This window comes from Lacerta agilis, chromosome 3 (assembly GCF_009819535.1).
Source record: "Lacerta agilis isolate rLacAgi1 chromosome 3, rLacAgi1.pri, whole genome shotgun sequence".
In the NCBI taxonomy this organism is placed as follows: Eukaryota; Metazoa; Chordata; class Lepidosauria; order Squamata; family Lacertidae; genus Lacerta; species Lacerta agilis.
The window spans coordinates 33962435-33979611 of NC_046314.1; the positions used below are offsets into that span (position 1 = coordinate 33962435).

The 17177-nt window shown below is 41.2% G+C and overlaps 1 protein-coding gene across 6 annotated transcripts in view; it reads left to right on the forward strand.

The window, feature by feature from the left end:
- ADGRB3 (adhesion G protein-coupled receptor B3) overlaps positions 1–17177 on the forward strand; it is a 424323-nt gene that overhangs the window by 169022 nt on the left and 238124 nt on the right. For all 6 annotated transcript variants that reach the window (XM_033143214.1, XM_033143211.1, XM_033143210.1 and 3 more), the window contains 4 exons: positions 2061–2225; positions 5015–5179; positions 11590–11691; positions 12312–12418. In XM_033143214.1, coding sequence (XP_032999105.1) covers positions 2061–2225; positions 5015–5179; positions 11590–11691; positions 12312–12418 — 539 coding nt within the window. The remainder of the gene's footprint in view (positions 1–2060; positions 2226–5014; positions 5180–11589; positions 11692–12311; positions 12419–17177) is intronic.

Genomic DNA, 17177 nt, shown 5'->3' on the forward strand with positions numbered 1-17177 from the left:
AAGAACTTAATTCGTTCCGGAGGTCTGTTCTTAACCTGAAACTGTTCTTAACCTGAAGCACCACTTTAGCTAATGGGACCTCCCCCTGCTGCGCTGCCAGAGCACGATTTCTGTTCTTATCCTGAAGCAAAGTTCTTTACCTGAAGCGTTATTTCTGGGTTAGCGGAGTATGTAACCTGAAGCGTATGTAACCTGGGGTACCACTGTATATCTACATTGAAACAGATCCTAGCACATGGTGCTAATTTCAGAATACATAACATACACAATTCCAAGGATGATAATGTAAGTTAGATATGTATCATGTAACTGTCTGAATGTTATATGTCTCCTGCAATCCCCTCGTTAGCATACCCAGCCCTATGTAAAAAGCTTTTCCTGTTATCCAAACATCTGTCCGTGCAACATTTTTGTTTGTCTCCTAAACCTTAGATGAAATGAAAGATGTACAAATTGATGTTAATCTTTGTGTAAGTTCAGAGTTTTATATTGTTGCCGACATTTGCTCTTGAAATGTTGTCATTCTTTCTTCTCGCCATCAGATGCATTGAGTAATCCTTTTCCTCCTTACAATCTAAGTGACAAATTTCTTAAAATCCATGTCACTCAACACAATCCTATGCATGCTTACTTGAAAGCAAGTCTATGTCTAATACGGCTTAGTCCCTAGTAAACGTGTTCAGAATTGTTGTGTTAAAACACATTACAAGGGAGTATGTTGTTTCATCAATGTCCGTGCCACTTGCTTACAAGGGTAGTAAAAACAAAAAACCAGCCTAATGTGACACTGTGTTTTGTACTGTTGTACCTAAAATAGTGTCTTCTCTTACTCTTACTCTTGACCAGTATAATCCACCTCTCCTCACATACCATGGCTGACCCCTTTTAAAAAACAAAGCACTTGACTAAATGGATAGATAAACTCCCGAGACTTCTCACAGGGTCCTTAGGTTGCCATGCTTCAGCATTAGTATTACCCTGCCCAATCTGCGGATGTATCATGCTACAGAAGGACTGGCATCGCCCATGGTCTAACAGGGTAGCATCAGCAAGATTCTGTAAGTCAGCGACAGGCAATCTTGTCACAAATGCAGCCTGAGGTGTGAAACAATGCCACTTGACTGTACATAGTCACCTTGGGATGGTTTTTCATCTAGTGTACTGTGATGGGGATCAAGCAGTACAACGGAGCAGGAGTAAAATCATGGTTCTGCCTTGTACTTGGGCTTGAGGGCCATCCGGATGAATGTGCTGGTTGTGGCTCCAATCATGGTGCGGGTTGGTTAATCCTGTAATAAATGCTGTGAATCAGATGCTAGAGAATCAGATTTGCTTTTTAAGGCTCCAGCTAGCATGGGAGATATGACTGGTGAGGTGGAGTAGCTGGCCCATCACCAGTGAGGGTGACTAAAGAAAGGGTGACTTTCATCCTTATAAGAGGGGAATCAAAGAGTGGTGTCCAAGGCAAGCAGAGAATAGTGGAGGGACTGTGTGCGGCCTAGTCTGATGTTGGTTCTGCTACACTTGAGAAGGTCAAAACAGAATTCATTAACCACATTTACCCCTCTCTTGACACACATGCACACACCACCACAAGTGCACCCATTATATAGAAGGGAAGGTCAAAATATTTGTTTCCCTCTTCTTCCCAGCACCTGGGCTGGCAGGTAACCTCTGCACAGCCTTTTGCATAATGGTTGGCATGCTGAAAGCTATGTATAAGTTGAACTGAGGAGAGGTTCCGTTTAGCAGCTCTCTCCGTGGGCACATCAATACCCCACCCCACACCCCATCCCCAAAGACTGTGCACTGCTCATTTCTGTGTGCTCTTCATTATTTACTGTGCACTGCTCATTTCTGTGTGCTCTTCATTATTTACTGTGCACTGCTCATTTCTGTGTGCTCTTCATTATTTACTTGAATTGTATTTTCCAAGATAAAGCAGGATTTTGTAACTCATAAGATTAATAATCTGCACTAAACAAACAAGAAACTGTCATGGTAGCCTTGCTAGTAAAGGTAATCTGGATTTTATCTCTGTTTTGTGTGTATTGCAATAGTTGATGGACAATGGCAAGAGTGGAGCGCGTGGAGCCAGTGCTCGGTGACCTGTTCCAATGGCACACAGCAGAGGAGTCGGCAATGCACGGCAGCTGCTCATGGAGGCTCAGAGTGCAGAGGCCCATGGGCTGAAAGCAGGGAGTGTTACAATCCTGAATGTACAGGTACATAAGGTCCTCTCTAGGAGAGAGGAAAAATGAAGGTTATTATGGGGAAATATTTCAGTTTGTTTAAAAAATGTTAATTTTCCTTAAATAAATATTTTCCCCCTTCAAAGAGGTTAGGATGATGCACAAGATCAACCCCACAAAGTGAGTTATACTAAGAGATAGTGGCAAGGCCCAGGCTCACTCAGTGAGCTTCATGGCTGGGTGGCAATTTCACCCCTGCTCTCCCCACTACAATATTCTAAGCACTCTTGACATTTCAGACCTTCACTCTATGGCAGCGTGACACATTCCAGCTACACCGCAGTCATAAGATGTGAAACAGGGCCTTTTCGGTGGTGGCTTCCTCTCTTTGGAACAAGCCTTCTGAGGAAGCTTGCTGGGGCCAACTTTGTTATCTCTTTGGTGCCAAGTGAAGACCATTTGTTTGGCCTAGACTTTTTAGTACTACGGTGTTGTTTTTTTAGTTTTCATAGTCGCCTTTTGGCGACCCTGCAAACTGTTGTTTGTTTGTTTTTAAATAAAAATACCCATTATATATAAAAGAAATAAATGAAAAACAGAACTCATTAAAAATCAAGGAAATGTTTAAAGTGAAGATAGAGTAATGACCACACTTGCTGTTACTGGATACATATATATCAGGGGTCGGCAAACTTTTTCAGCAGGGGGCCGGTCCACTGTCCCTTAGACCTTGTGGGGGGCTGCACTACCGGTATATATATTTTTTTGGGGGGGGAATGAATGAATTCCTATGCCCCACAAATAACCCAGAGATGCATTTTAAATAAAAGCACACATTCTATTCATGTAAAAACACCAGGCAGGCCCCACAAATAACCCAGAGATGCATTTTAAATAAAAGGACACATTCTACTCATGTAAAAACATGCTGATTACTGGACCATCCACGGGCCAGATTTAGAAGGCGATTGGGCTGGATCCAGCCCTCGGGCCCTAGCTTGCCTATCCATGATATAAATTAAGGTTAACTTGATTTTCTAATGTATGCAGGGATGTAATAATGAATAATAATATTGGTAAATACTAGGGGGCAGAGTGTTAACTAGAGATTAATTGGGAATAGAAGCAGCAACAGGAGTTCATCTTGGACATAGCTTAAAAGGAGAGTGGGAAGCCAGATTTGGAAAATTGTATTGAAATTGAATTAATTTGGCAATGATTTGTAATTATTTGGAAAATCAAGAAAAATAATTGGCAAAAAAATGAGAAGCAAACAAGTAGCTGCCTCCAAGTGTGTTACTGAAGGTCAAAGTATACATTCCTTTTAAGCATAGGATCAGATGCCAAAGATGACTCTTTATAAGGAAACCATGATTCCTCTATAGATTCTGGATTCCTTACGTGTTTAGTTTGTTTGGAAACAATTTTTCAAATAGGAAAAAGATATATATTCTTGAAATATACATTAAAGATTAAAATACTCTGCAGGATGAGCAAAAGCTGCAAATTTCAGCTATTATAAACAGATTACAGGGATTCTTCCTTAGGCCTTTCAATATGAATATTTGTAGTGAGATAACACAGTGCTGAGGTATTAATGAAAATCATACTGAGAAAAGCATAATAGATATGGACACAAAAAGCACATTCATTAATGCAAAGAAAACAGGACAAAGAAACGTTAGGATACCAGTTTAAATAAACACAACATGGGATAGCTATATAAAATACTGTGCTTTTGTGGAACCTATGAAAACATGGTTGGCACGATCAATCCACATTGACAGTGCTAATCTGCACATGCTTATTCAGAAGTAAGCCCTATTCAGTTCAGGGAAACTTACCCCCAGGTAAGTGTGTTGCAGCCTAGTGCAGCCATCTCCTTGCTGTGGAGATTTAAGCTAATTGACTTGCTTTAATGTCACCTTTCTCTTGGGGCTTGGGATGCTGGGCTCAGAGCCCAGAAACGAAACTCCCAGTAATGTTTGGGTATGTGCCAACGGTGCCCTTAACTGGGCAAAGGGGGCGATGGAAAGTACTGGGCAGCATGACGTATGTTATTTTCTGTATAAAGAACATGTACACTTTTGCTTGGGTGCAGACAAGCGACCTTCGGGTGGTTTGAACCTAAGCCAGGTTGCAGCATCTATGCTTTGAAACTCTCTGCCTATTAACATTAGGCAGGCATCTTCACTATACAGTAGTACCTCGAATGAATCTGTTCCAGAAGTCCATTCGACTTCCAAAATGTTCAGAAACCAAAGCTTGGCTTCTGATTGGCTGCAGGAAACTCCTGCAGCCAATCAGAAGCCACAGAAGTCCCATTGGACGTTTGGGTTCCAAAGAACATTCGCAAACCGAAACACTCACTTTTGGGTTTGCGGCGTTCGGGAGCCAAAACGTCTGAGTACCAAGGCGTTCAGGATCCAAGGTATGACTGTACTGTTTGAGACAGCTGCTAAAACATTTTCTTTTCTATTTCATCAAGCTGATCCAGACATATAATTTAATTTTTTAAAAAAGTTTCATGATTTTATCTGTGTATTACTAATCCTTACTTTATATTATTTTACGTGTACACCATTTAGAGCTTTTTAAATTATTATTTTTTCTAAATAAATACAATTTTAAACTGACCATTACAATGACCATTAGCTAACTTTAAACAGGTGGGCTGGTCTAAGGGAATGGCATTGTGACATTGTGCTTGAGGGTGGGATAGGGAAAGTGTTGAATGACATTTTTTGGCTTGGTTTATGCACCTTAAAAATTTGTGATCATGCCATTTGTTCGTATCATGACTATTGCATTCTTCCAAGCAGCTAATGGTCAGTGGAATCACTGGGGTCACTGGAGTGGGTGTTCCAAGTCATGTGATGGTGGCTGGGAGAAGAGGATACGGATATGCCAAGGAGCAGCTGTTACGGGGCAGCAATGTGAAGGAAGTGGAGAGGAAGTTAGACGGTGTAGTGAGCAGCGTTGCCCAGGTAAGAAGCTTATAGAGTATTGCAGCTTAGTTTGAGTTCCTAGTTGAACACGATCACATTTAGCATTTACATGTAAGAATAAGAGAACAGTTACCCAAAACCCATCAGAAACATTCCTGTGGTACTATTTTTTTTTGGGGGGGGGGGGTGCTGGGAATTATATGTTTGGGCAGTGTACAAATTTTGTTACCCCACACTCAGTTATGAATTCAATTTTGACTTTGACACAGAAGGCCATTCTAATGCTCTTAATGAGTTACACAGCCAAATTAATTTAGAATAATTTTGAGTGGAGGAGATATAAGGGAGTGTTCTCCTATTGGGTTTGGAAGACAAAACCATGCCAGATCTGCAGATCTACATTACAGCTTAATTCCTGAAAGCGTGATGAACATTATTAGCAGTCACATTTGACAATCCCAAGTGAATTTTTGGTGGGTGTTTGAAAACTCAGAGATTAAATGGTGATAGCTGACAGTCACTTTAAATATGATTAGCAGCCTTCACATCTGTAAGTCTGAAAAAAGTGATTAAATGTACAACTGTTTGAGGGTTTTCATAAAATTCATCTGAGATGGTACACATTTACATGGGAATTCCGGTCAGATTCACGACATCCATAGGGAAAACATAGGAAGCTGCCTGATATCAGGACCATCTAGTCAAGCATGTCTACTCTAACTGGGAGTGGCTCTCTTAAGTCCTCAAGCAGAAAGGTTTTTCTGATCACCTGCTACCTGGAGATTATTGGAACTGAAGCTGGAAGCTTCAGCATGTAAAGTATATGCTCTGTCATCAAGCAGTGGTCCTTTGCCTATTATATATAGAATGAAAGCTATGCAAGAGAGATGCCTTAAAATAATAATAAAAACAGGCAGGACTACTATCCAGCCAAAGCACTTTTAAGTCTCATTTATTTCAATGGGAATTTAAGTATGTGTTTAAATCATCCAGTGAAATCACTTAAAAACACTTAAACATGCTTTACTTTGGCTAATTTGTGTTCAGATATAATTATGGACTTTTTTCTTCTTGGCGAAGGCAAATTTTAGTTAAATCGTCTGAAATAATAACTGGGCAAAATTAATTGGTGAATATTACTCTTTCTATCCCCGGTTTTCTGCAAACAACAAATTCAGAAGCCGTTCATCTGTTATGCACCATCCAAATTATACTTTCTGAATACCCCCTTCCTTCTCATTGTGTGTATCATATACATATAAAATAAACCAGCTAGTAAAACATGAACTATAAAACCACAAATATAGCAGCAAATTAACAAACAAGTTTGTGCAACAAACAAGATTTGTTATAATTCCCGGGTAGCTGGGTAGCTTGACCTAAAGTTTTAGTACTTAAAGAATTGTTGTTCCCTGTTCTGAAATTCATCATGCAGGTTGGTTTCATTGATCCTTCCCAATAAATTAGAATTTAACCTGTGTTGGGAGGGATTGTTGTTGGGCTCAACAGAGCTTTGTTTCTCTACTCCTTCTTGGTAAGTGTATATGGGTGCTTAAGGAGACAGTGCATAATGGAACAGGGCATGTGCAACCATCTATTATGGGCAATGGGAAGTATATTGCTTTAAGATGCTGCACATTTTTTGAACTGCAGTGGCTATGAGAACAAACACAAGCACACACACACACACACACACATACACACACACACTTCAATAAAGCATAGGGCAAATGTGAATTGTTTCAATAAGAAGAGCTTCAGATGAACAGCGTGGAAAATATTTCTCACAGCTAGAAAATATTTCAAACATATACAATTTTCCAAGATTGCTACAAGTTACATGTACTGTAAATAGTAGATGATGTTTACCAATTAAGTCTATGGTCTTGATTCAATCAAGGCCACAATTAGGATGCTTATAGGAATTGCACATATTATTAGCATCAACACCTTGAACACCTAATGGTAGAAAAGTGGAATATGACTGAATAAATAATTTAAGACATGATGCAGACACAGTTATTAATGACATATAGCTACATAAAAGTTGTAGTTGAAGAGTTTCACCTGGATTAACAGTGCAATCCTGTACAACTCACATTATACCTGTAGCAGAAATACACGGTTGCTATAGCCATTGCCAGTGTGTACTCAGCCCAGGAAGAAAGGGGGGAAACACAACACCAGAGCACCCAAAGAAGGGATAAAAAGACACACGTGCAGCATCTCACTGCCGCAGTCCATCACTCCGGGACTCAGCTGGCCATGACCCCCAAACACCTCACAGACAGACATAGCTAATTCAGAGGCATGTCTATTACTCACCTGGCTCCCAACACATAAGAAATTGCAGAAACTGGGCTGCAGTCAAAGGCACAGACAAGGGAGCCATGTGATACCATTCATTAAAGCAGCCACAAGCACACTTAAGAAGTTTTTGGTTCTTTAAAAAAAGGCAGAGGTCCCTTGGACAGTTAAGTCCAGCCAAAGGCGACTATGGGGTTGTGGCACTCATCTCTCATCAGCTCATCAGCTTTCAGGCCGAGGGAGCTGGCGTTTGTCCATGGACAGCTTTCTGGGTCATGTGGCCAGAATGACTAAGCCGCTTCTGGCACAATGGAACACTGTGACGGAAACCAGAGCACACGGAAATGCCATTTACCTTCCTGCCACAGTGGTACCTATTTATCTACTTGCACTGGCATGCTTTTGAACTGCTAGGTTGGCAGGAGCTGGGACAGAGCAATGGGAGCTCAACCTGTTGTGGGATTCGAACCGCCAACCTTCCGATCAGCAAGCCCAAGAGGCTCAGTGGATTAGACCACCCATGTCCATTTTTTGGTTCTAAACCCCCTAAGGGTGAAATATTGTTCCCCCTCCACCCCCAAAGGTAGGAAGAAAGTAATGCAGCCAACGAAAACCAGAAGTAGTAGCAGCAATGGAACTCTGTCTACAAAACAGGCACGATCCAACCCAGGATCTTTTAATTTCAGTGATGTTTTCTGAAGGTTGAAAGCTTCTGTTTATTTTTACAGTATTTTAAAAGGCATTATTCATGCTTCGCTTAATTTTGAAGCAAAACAAATATGTCAAGTAAGGAACAGAGTTTACAGAACTGCTTCTCAAATCTGAAGGGCGGGGAGAACTACCCATAATATAGAAATGTTTGTGACTAGATAATTAATGTATGCAATGGCTCAGCAGGTTTGGCACTAACCTAAAGAAGCGGGCCCACCAACACTTTTGTTGAAGTACAGCTATGATTTCTTTTTGAATTAAGAAGATTCAGTGGCGGAGATGGAAACACTGCAGTGATATATGACACAGAATGAATGACAAGCTACGGTTCTGCAGATTCTATGAGGAAAGCCATGGCAGTAAAAGTGGAATAGGAGGGCTTTGAATGTCTGGAAGTGGCCTCAGTCAGGATCTTGCATAGCCACTATCAAGCTGCCTCTTTATCCACCGCTCCTCCTCATACTTGACCTCATTACAGCCCTCAATCACTCTTCGGCTTTCTACAGTATTGCAACAGCAGCAGGAGGGTGTGTGTGTGGGATGTGCATTGATCAGGGAGCCTAGTTAAGAGTTGCTCAGCTACCCCTTTTAATCTTGGACCCAAATAGGCATGAGCAGAGGCATGACTCCAAGACATATCTGTCCCTTTGGTTTCCCGAAACTGCAGTTAAATATACACAAATGATAGCAAGCAAAAAGAGCAAATGAAGCTTTTTCAAGCAGAAATAAGCTTGATGTATATCTCTTTTAGCCCATTTCTTCTTTTTCCTTGTATATTTTATCCTTATGCAGCAGTGAGAGAGTCAAAATATACTTCGTATCATGATTCCTATGAAATAACTGAGGGTGTGTGTCTATGCATTTGGCTGCCTAATGTCTCTCTGCAAGCTTGGGTAAAAATCCAGCAGAATATATCCAATATATGCATACAGCTATGCCAGTAGTCCTGGTGTCCATGCGGAAACTTTGTTGCTCATATGCGGTTCCAGATTCTGCCTCAATCGTAGGGTGTATTCCAGAGCGCATTGCAGCCACCTGGTGCAGTCTGCAGGATATGTTTGGCCATGTTTCTGATTATGACTATACCAAACTAGGTAAAGAAAGCAAAATATTGAAATGGAGTGCTATCTTTCCTACAGAGTCATCTATAATATGGAGACATACCATTTGGGACATTTCCCCTCTTCTTTCAGATGAGACATTAGGCTGGCTGTGAGATTGTAGATGCAGTAATGTGCCATTTCAATTAAGGGAGAGGCTCAGTCATAAAACTGTCTTTTTGCAAGCAGAACACCCCGCATTCAAACCATGTTATTGCCAGCTAAAAAGATGGTAATGACCTCTGCCTGAGACTCCAGAGAGCTGCTGCCAGTTAGAGGAGACACAATGTTAAGTTAGATGGGCAGATAGCCTGACCCTGGTATAAACCCGCTTTCTGTATTTCTAGCAGAGTAATGAGTAATTTTTTACTTCTTAGCTATGTGTGGCTTTGTGGTTTTTAAAGTCCAAGTATGCACACAGATTCCCTTAACACACATTCGTTCCTGTTAGCAAAGGTGCTGGGTTCCATCCAACTTTGGGGGTGCCTGGCACACGTTCGTGTGATGTCATGTGGCAGGAGGAGGCTGTGAGGCCCGTCACAACCGTGGGAGGGTCTTGGAAGGCTCGGTGGGCCCAACGCAGCCGTAAGGAGTCCCATCGCAGGAGCGCCCGGCCTCCTCCTTGAAAATTTCAGGGGGCTCCTCAGCCCCTTGCCTGCCTGTTAGTGTTAGGTATGTTAATAATATGTTTGGGGTTTTTTTCAAAAGCAACATGGATAAAAGCCATACAAATATTAGTTCCATAAAGTGCAGGAGTGTCTACCCCCAAAGACCCATGGAGTGGTATTCAACTAAGTTTTACTCAGAGGGGACAAACAGGAATTAATGAACTAAACATTATCGTTCATTTCAGTGGGTCTGGTTTGAGTAAAACTTAATTGAATACCACCCATTAGATTTAATAAATAAGTCTCATCACAAGTTATACCCATACTCTAGTGCTACTGTAAGAGAAGACAGTATGAATCCCTCCTGTGGGGAAAAGAGCAGAATACTTTAGAATTATTTTTTTCTATGGCACTTAGGATGAAATGAAAACAACTCCTTTTCTTAAACTTTTGCCATTAAGACATATTCTTGCTCTTCTGGCACTGTCAGCTTTCTTAAGATTTGAGAGAGCTGATGCTGAAGCATATTTAGCAACCTATTTTATGCACTTCATATTGGCATCACTGAAACAGCTGCAAGGATATGTTTGTCAAGGCACCAACTTGTTGCCACCTGGGGTCTTGCTCATTTCCATGAAATGTATTTTGTTTGTAACCTCGTGGTAAGAATCAAATTGTTTCAAGTAGACAGGGGTCGCCTCCAGGCTGTTACTGTTTTGTGGGAGGGATTCAGTCACATACTGGAAATGTAGACTTGTAGATTTAAAGCAGATTCAAGTGCTGCAGTGGAATAAAAAAATAAAAAAATAAATTCAGCTTTGAAAAAACTCAGAAAAAACTTTTTGTGGTTAGGAAAGTGACAGGGAAAAGCACAAAAAACCCCTGTGTTACTATGATTGATAGGAAGAAATATAACCTCTGTGTAAGCAAATGAGGAGCAAATGAGGATGAATGCTCATTACCTTAGAACAACCTTGCAAGCAAATCAGGATGAATACTCAATAAGCAGCTTGTATTGAGAAGCCAAAGTACTTTCTTATATAAATATATGAACAGCAAAATAGTTGTCCAATGAACCTGTTGCAGAAGTAGGACTGCACATGCATGAGATACACACACACACAATAATGGATGTGGTGATTGAATGTTCAAAATATTGGGTTGGGCCCAGGTGTTCTGCTATTGGTGGGGGGGGAAGGGGAGGTGAGAGATTACAGATATAGATACAACGAGAGTTGTTTACACTGCAGTCTTAATTTAGTGTTAAACCATTTTAATTGCCCTGCTTCCCCAAGACACCCTGAAGTGATGGTTTTATGATGGTATGGTTTGATGATGGCCTTCTCTTTGAGAGGTCCCTCTCACTCTCTCACAGATAGCTGGATAAAAACCTTGGGAGGGATAGCCACATAAGCCTGTTGCATCAGCTGGCTCCAAAGCATGTGCCAGGAATGGGGAACTTTTTTTCATCTCGAACACCACATTCCCTCACAAAGAACTTTCCAGGGACTGCATACCAGTTGTGTGGGTGGAGACAAAGACACAAGTGGGCGGGTCAATGCTACATTCTAGCCACACACAAGTCACAGGTTTACACACGCACACACACACACACACCATCTTCTATCCAAGCAAGTAAGAGATGTTACCATAATCTAGGACATATTCAAGCATGTATGTTTGTCAAACACTCTATTCACGTTCCACATTTTTAAAATTGCAGCACCTTATGAAATATGCCCTGAAGATTATTTGATATCGATGGTCTGGAAAAGGACCCCAGCAGGGGACCTCGCATTCAATCGGTGTCCTCTTAATGCTACAGGTACTTTTATTTTGTTTTTTGTTTTTTTTTTAAAAATCCAGCATGCATGAGTATTATTAAATAAAAGGAGTTATAACTATGTATATGAGTATTACAAAATAAGAGGGGGTTGTAGCCAAGTACATTATGAACAGAGTACCGGTAGATCTACTGCAATTAATGAATTTAATTATGTGCATTAATTTCAATAGGTCTGCTTTGAATAAGAGCAACATTGGATTCAACCCACGTTTTTGAAATAAATAATATTTTTGTGACTGACTTTTCATTGTTTTCCCCAAACCCTAACTAACCATCCAGATGAAATGTGTTAAGTCGCTATATTACACGCTTAGCAGCCATGTATTAAACAGTAATGACAGTAATTGATACAGTATATAGTAGAGCCAGCTTGCTGGAAATTATGGCACCCTCTTTTCAAATTAAAGAATGCTTTAAAGGTCAAGCATTGCAGGGGGAAAAAAAACACGAATGGGTGCTAATTCTTCCTTGCATGAAATTGTATTTGTGTGTGCGTGCCTGAAAGGAATATGGAATTATTCTGACCGGGCTTCTTTGGCTCTGACTGTTGTTTCTGTTCCATAAATGCCTTTCCTCTCTCTATTCTTTGTGACTCACAGGCACCACTAGCAGACGCTGCTCTCTCAGTCTTCATGGAGTGGCCTTCTGGGAACAACCTAGCTTTGCTAGATGCATATCAAATGAGTACAGACACTTGCAGCATTCAGTAGGTGCAAAGCCAGCTTTAGTACTTGCTCTATTTATTCCTTGCTAAAAAAAAAAAAAAAAAACATCGGCATTAATGGGATTAACTGTTTGCTCTCCTGTCAGATCTGCTGTTTTAAAGGACAGAAATGCTACTAAGGAGATGGGGGGGGGGAGAGATAAAAATCAAATAGACTTAATTTATTTTCCTCCCACCTTTCTCTCTCTCTCTCTCTCTCTCTCTCTCTTACCACCACCATCCTGTAACTGTTAGAACATTGCAGAGTTTCTGGGTTTTTCATTACTCCCTTTATAAAATGTTTATAGGGACTGGAAGGCAAAGAACATATTTAGGTTTATTGGGAAACGTGACAGTGAATAAATTAGATTTACTGGAGCTACAGTGCAACATTTTATAACTCATTCAGCACGTTAATGGCATGCTGATAAATCAGTGACACTGATGGATCTTTCTCTGTTCAAATTTCTCTTTCTCTTCAGCTGGGCGCAACTGCGATAGCACAAAATTACCATAGGAGACACACACACACACACACGCACACACACACACCCTACCTAAAGCAGTAGCTAGCTTCACATGTTGAAGTGCTGGATGCTTTCCAAAAGTTAATTAAAAGCCTTATAAAAATAGCATGCAAATTAATGTTCCCTGATTTATAAATGACTATTTGGACTTTTCCTTGCAAAGGTGGCATTAGTGCTTGTTGGTGCAAAAAATAATAAAATAATAATAAAATAAAATTTAAAAAATCCATCGCAAGTAAACGTGCCCTTTAAATATCCCTGAAATATATTTTCTTGGCATATTTCTTTTTACCCTTTGTATTTGTACTGTTTCATTAACAAAAAGGTGCTCATCCTGATATGTGTTGGTCCTCTTCCTCGCCTCCAGTGCATGCACACAAGCAGGGGCAGTGGCAGGGATTGGCATCATTGGGCAACTGCCAAAGCCCATTCACCAACAAGAGGGCAGCTGCCAACCTCTGGAGCTCTCTGGCCCTGATGCTGCTCTTCCTTGATGAGTGAGCAAATAAGCAGCAACAGGTGGTGGGAGGTGAGGGAGAAAGCAGCAGTCTTTCTGTGCTTCACCCTTGTCCTTGGAGCAGCTGTGCAGACTGGGCTCAGAGGAAGGGGGCAAGTGAATCAGTAGTGGTCCGGATGAAGGGGCTTGACTGAGAACAGCTTGCTCAGAGACCCCCCTGAAACTTGGAACTGATACTGTACACTGTAGTGTTTTTACTTAATTTTACTTCTACATATTTGACTACAAAATGTAGACATTTTGCTGTTTCTTGTGAGAGCGTTAACAGATGACAATTTTGCATTTCTCTTCATTCAGTTCCACTGGTGCTCAGGCAAGGGCTGTAATGGCAAGCTACAGAATGATAGTGGAATTTGGACCATGATGTGGAAACTCCTACAGAAAAGATACATGGCTATGGAATTGAAAGCTAGAGGGCCTAGTAGCTACAATACGCCCACCACTCCATGCTCTTCAGATGTTTATAGCCTCTTTAATATATTGCTCATCACTACCTCATTTTCTGTCAAGAAATTAGGTGTGCTTTGAGTTTCAGCCTTAATCAGATATGCTATTTCTTAGAAGGAAATGGGGAGCATATTCACCAGCCGTGTGTCAGTTCAGTGGCTGACTAACCTGCAGGAGATGAATGGAGAATTAAATCCCATTTTAAATTCTCTGGGTGTTAGGCATTTATCTATTTCCATTTAGGAAGGATTACAGGAGGAGGAGGAGGAAGAGGAGGAGGGTTGTAATTATTATTAGTAGTAGTAATAATAATGATACATTTTACAGTGTTTGTTTTTATTTTCATCCTACTGCAGCTTTCAAACGCAAAACTGTGGGATTTGTCTTCAAAGGCAATAAACATAGACAGATATTAGGCCTTTTGGGATGCAACGTTCCCAGCTTCCAGGAACAAAGCCAATTCCACGTGTTCCTCCTTCATTCCTCCCCTAACATGCCACCTTCAACATGGTTGTTCTGCTTTCTTTAAACCATGGTTCCCCACTATGCCCCAAATGGGAAACTGTGGTTTAATGCTGGATCTTAGATCCTCGTTTGATCCTGCTTTAAGATCCTGCTTAGTAAACCTGTCATTAAATTATAGTTCCCCATCCTGCAGTTGGGTGTAATGAGGAACCATGGTTCAAAGAGGCCAGGTTCATAGCAGCACAAATAATAATTTGAGGGAAATGAGCAAGGCAACATGGGTGAGGTGAGCACATGGACCTGAAGCTCATTCCTGCCTTAATCAGCTATGGTTTAGGACGCCAGGAATGTCACATCCAAACTGGCCAATTGTGACCTAAAGGTGATACACAATTAGAAAGAAAATGGACATATCTGTAAACACTAGATAGTCTGGAAGGGCATACAACATTTATCTTCTTGGTCAAAGCTATATCTCAGCCTGACATATTAGGAGCCATGAAGGTAACTCTCATATGTGTGTGTGTGTGTGTGTGTGTGTGTGTGTGTGTATCCCGTAAAAAATGACTTCTATGCTCCTTACAAGTTCATGCCATAATTTTGCTTTCACTCCTCCCTCACATTCTTGCAAATGCCAAGATGAAATGTAATTTGATCAAAAGAACTCTGAGGTGAATAATGATTTGCTTCAGCTGCAGCTCATTAGAGCTGATTTCAATTTTTTTCAAATTATATTACAAGGGCCTCATATCATATCATCCAGTCTCTCTCTTCCTTGGTGAAATGAGTGTTCGGAAACTAGGAATGAAAGGCTTCCTCTTTCACAACTTATTCCTTCCCCAGACAGTTTATTAAAAAGGAGTCAGCCTAAAGTTATTATTATTATTATTATTATTATTAGTAGTAGTAGTAGTAGTAGTAGTATTTATTTTAAATGGATTTGAATTTGGAATGATGCTCATGCACTCTCTGCAAAGGCTCATTATTTTTACCACTGGCTTTTGTTCCAAAACCATCTCTCCTCTCCCTATATTGTGCTTAACCAAGGACCAGCTTATAAACTTGCAGTTGTCTAAATTCTCTTCTTAAGAAGCACCTGTAACCCTGTACCCCCCTGGGGAGTGCTGTTGCTTGAACCCATTCTTTGTTTGTAAAAGGTATTGGGGTCAATCCCAGATTTCACCAGGTAGGGCTCCAAAAGACTACATTAAGACTCCCTGGAGAGTCACTGCCAGTTGGTTTTGTCAGTATTGAGCTAGATAAACCAGTGGTCTGCCATGTTATATGGAAGCTTCCTGTGTTCTTATGTACTAAGACAGGGGTCCCCAAACTTACCCCACTTCCTCCTCGAAATCAGTTCTTCATGGTTGGGAGAACCACCATAACAGTGGGGGCAGGGAAGGGAGAGATCTCCATCTGGCAAGCAAAAAGGGGAAAATTTCCTTGGTGCTATGTTTAATTCCACCCTTTGTTTCCTGTAGGAAAAACAACCCCCCTGCCGCCGCCGCCAAAAAAAACCCCACACAAACCAATTGTGTTTTCAGGCCTAAAGTAGTTCTCGCTTCAATCAGTTTGTCGTGCAGATATATAAACTACATTGGCTGGAATAACCATGCATCTCTTTTGCTTTCCCTGTACTAATAACCACCAACCATTCATGGGAGATAGGCTCGACATCAATTTAACCTTCATATATATAAACATCAAGTTAGTCCTTTCCCATCATAAGGACTAACAATATTTGTGGCAAGATTTTCTGTTGGCAAGAGGCTAGTGTAGCTTAAGCATTCAGCAAGCAGCAGCTTTAGGACATTAACACATAATATATTTAAACTCTTAATCTTATTGCTGCCTTTTGCTCTGCCAACAGCTCTTTAACTTAGTGCAGGATCCTTGAAGAAAGTGCTTCCCAAGCAAAGCATACCAAGTTTTATAAACAGGAAACCACCAAATAAGAAAGAAAAAAATAAGGTGCACATGAAAAGAGGTGGAAAGAAAGGCCCACCCCAGGAGTAGTCAGATTGCACGATCATACAAATAATGTAGACAAATTTGTGTGATTTAATTTGGTTAGTGTGGCTCTGACTGCAAGACAGTTGAGTTGTAGTTGATTTGGAGTGGTTGCTCTGGTGAGAGAAAGGGGGTATGGGGGCCAAATGATGTATGATCTAGAGGCAACTTTTTGTTTACCTCAGTGCAGCCCCAAGGACCTGTTAATTTGATCGGGAAGCTGTCCTAGAAGAGGGGAGGTTAACCCTCTCCCCCATCCCCAAATGGAACCAGCAGTTGTTATTAGCTCTGCTGAGGGGGTGGGAATTCAAGGAACTATGCTATACAGGTGCCCCCCCATTTATGTGGGGGGTTAAGTGTAAGTGGGAAGCACTCTCTAAAAAGCCTATAAATGCCTGTTTCCCCCTGCCCTACAGCTCCTTCTCTCCAATCCAGACCAAAATATCTAGAGTTGAAGCACTGGGGTTGGCTGGAGGACACATAGGAAAGCAGTTGCACCAGCTGTTAGGCAGGAAACAAAGCCCTGCTGCACTTCCAGTCTTTTGGGGGCCTCCTGCACCCTCATTCACATCCTCTTTGGGCTCCAGGGAGGGCCTCCTCACGAGCCATGGGTACTCTTCCATCTCTCCTCCCACCATTTCCTGCTATGATTATATTTATTTATTTACTTCCCGGTACCACATGTATATGTGGTGATGCACAAGTTGATAGTGTGTAAGGGGGGGGGAGCATGTACTCTCTAGGAAGCAGTTCCATTTGAGGAAGCATTGACTCCATCCTCCTCAAGCCGTACCTC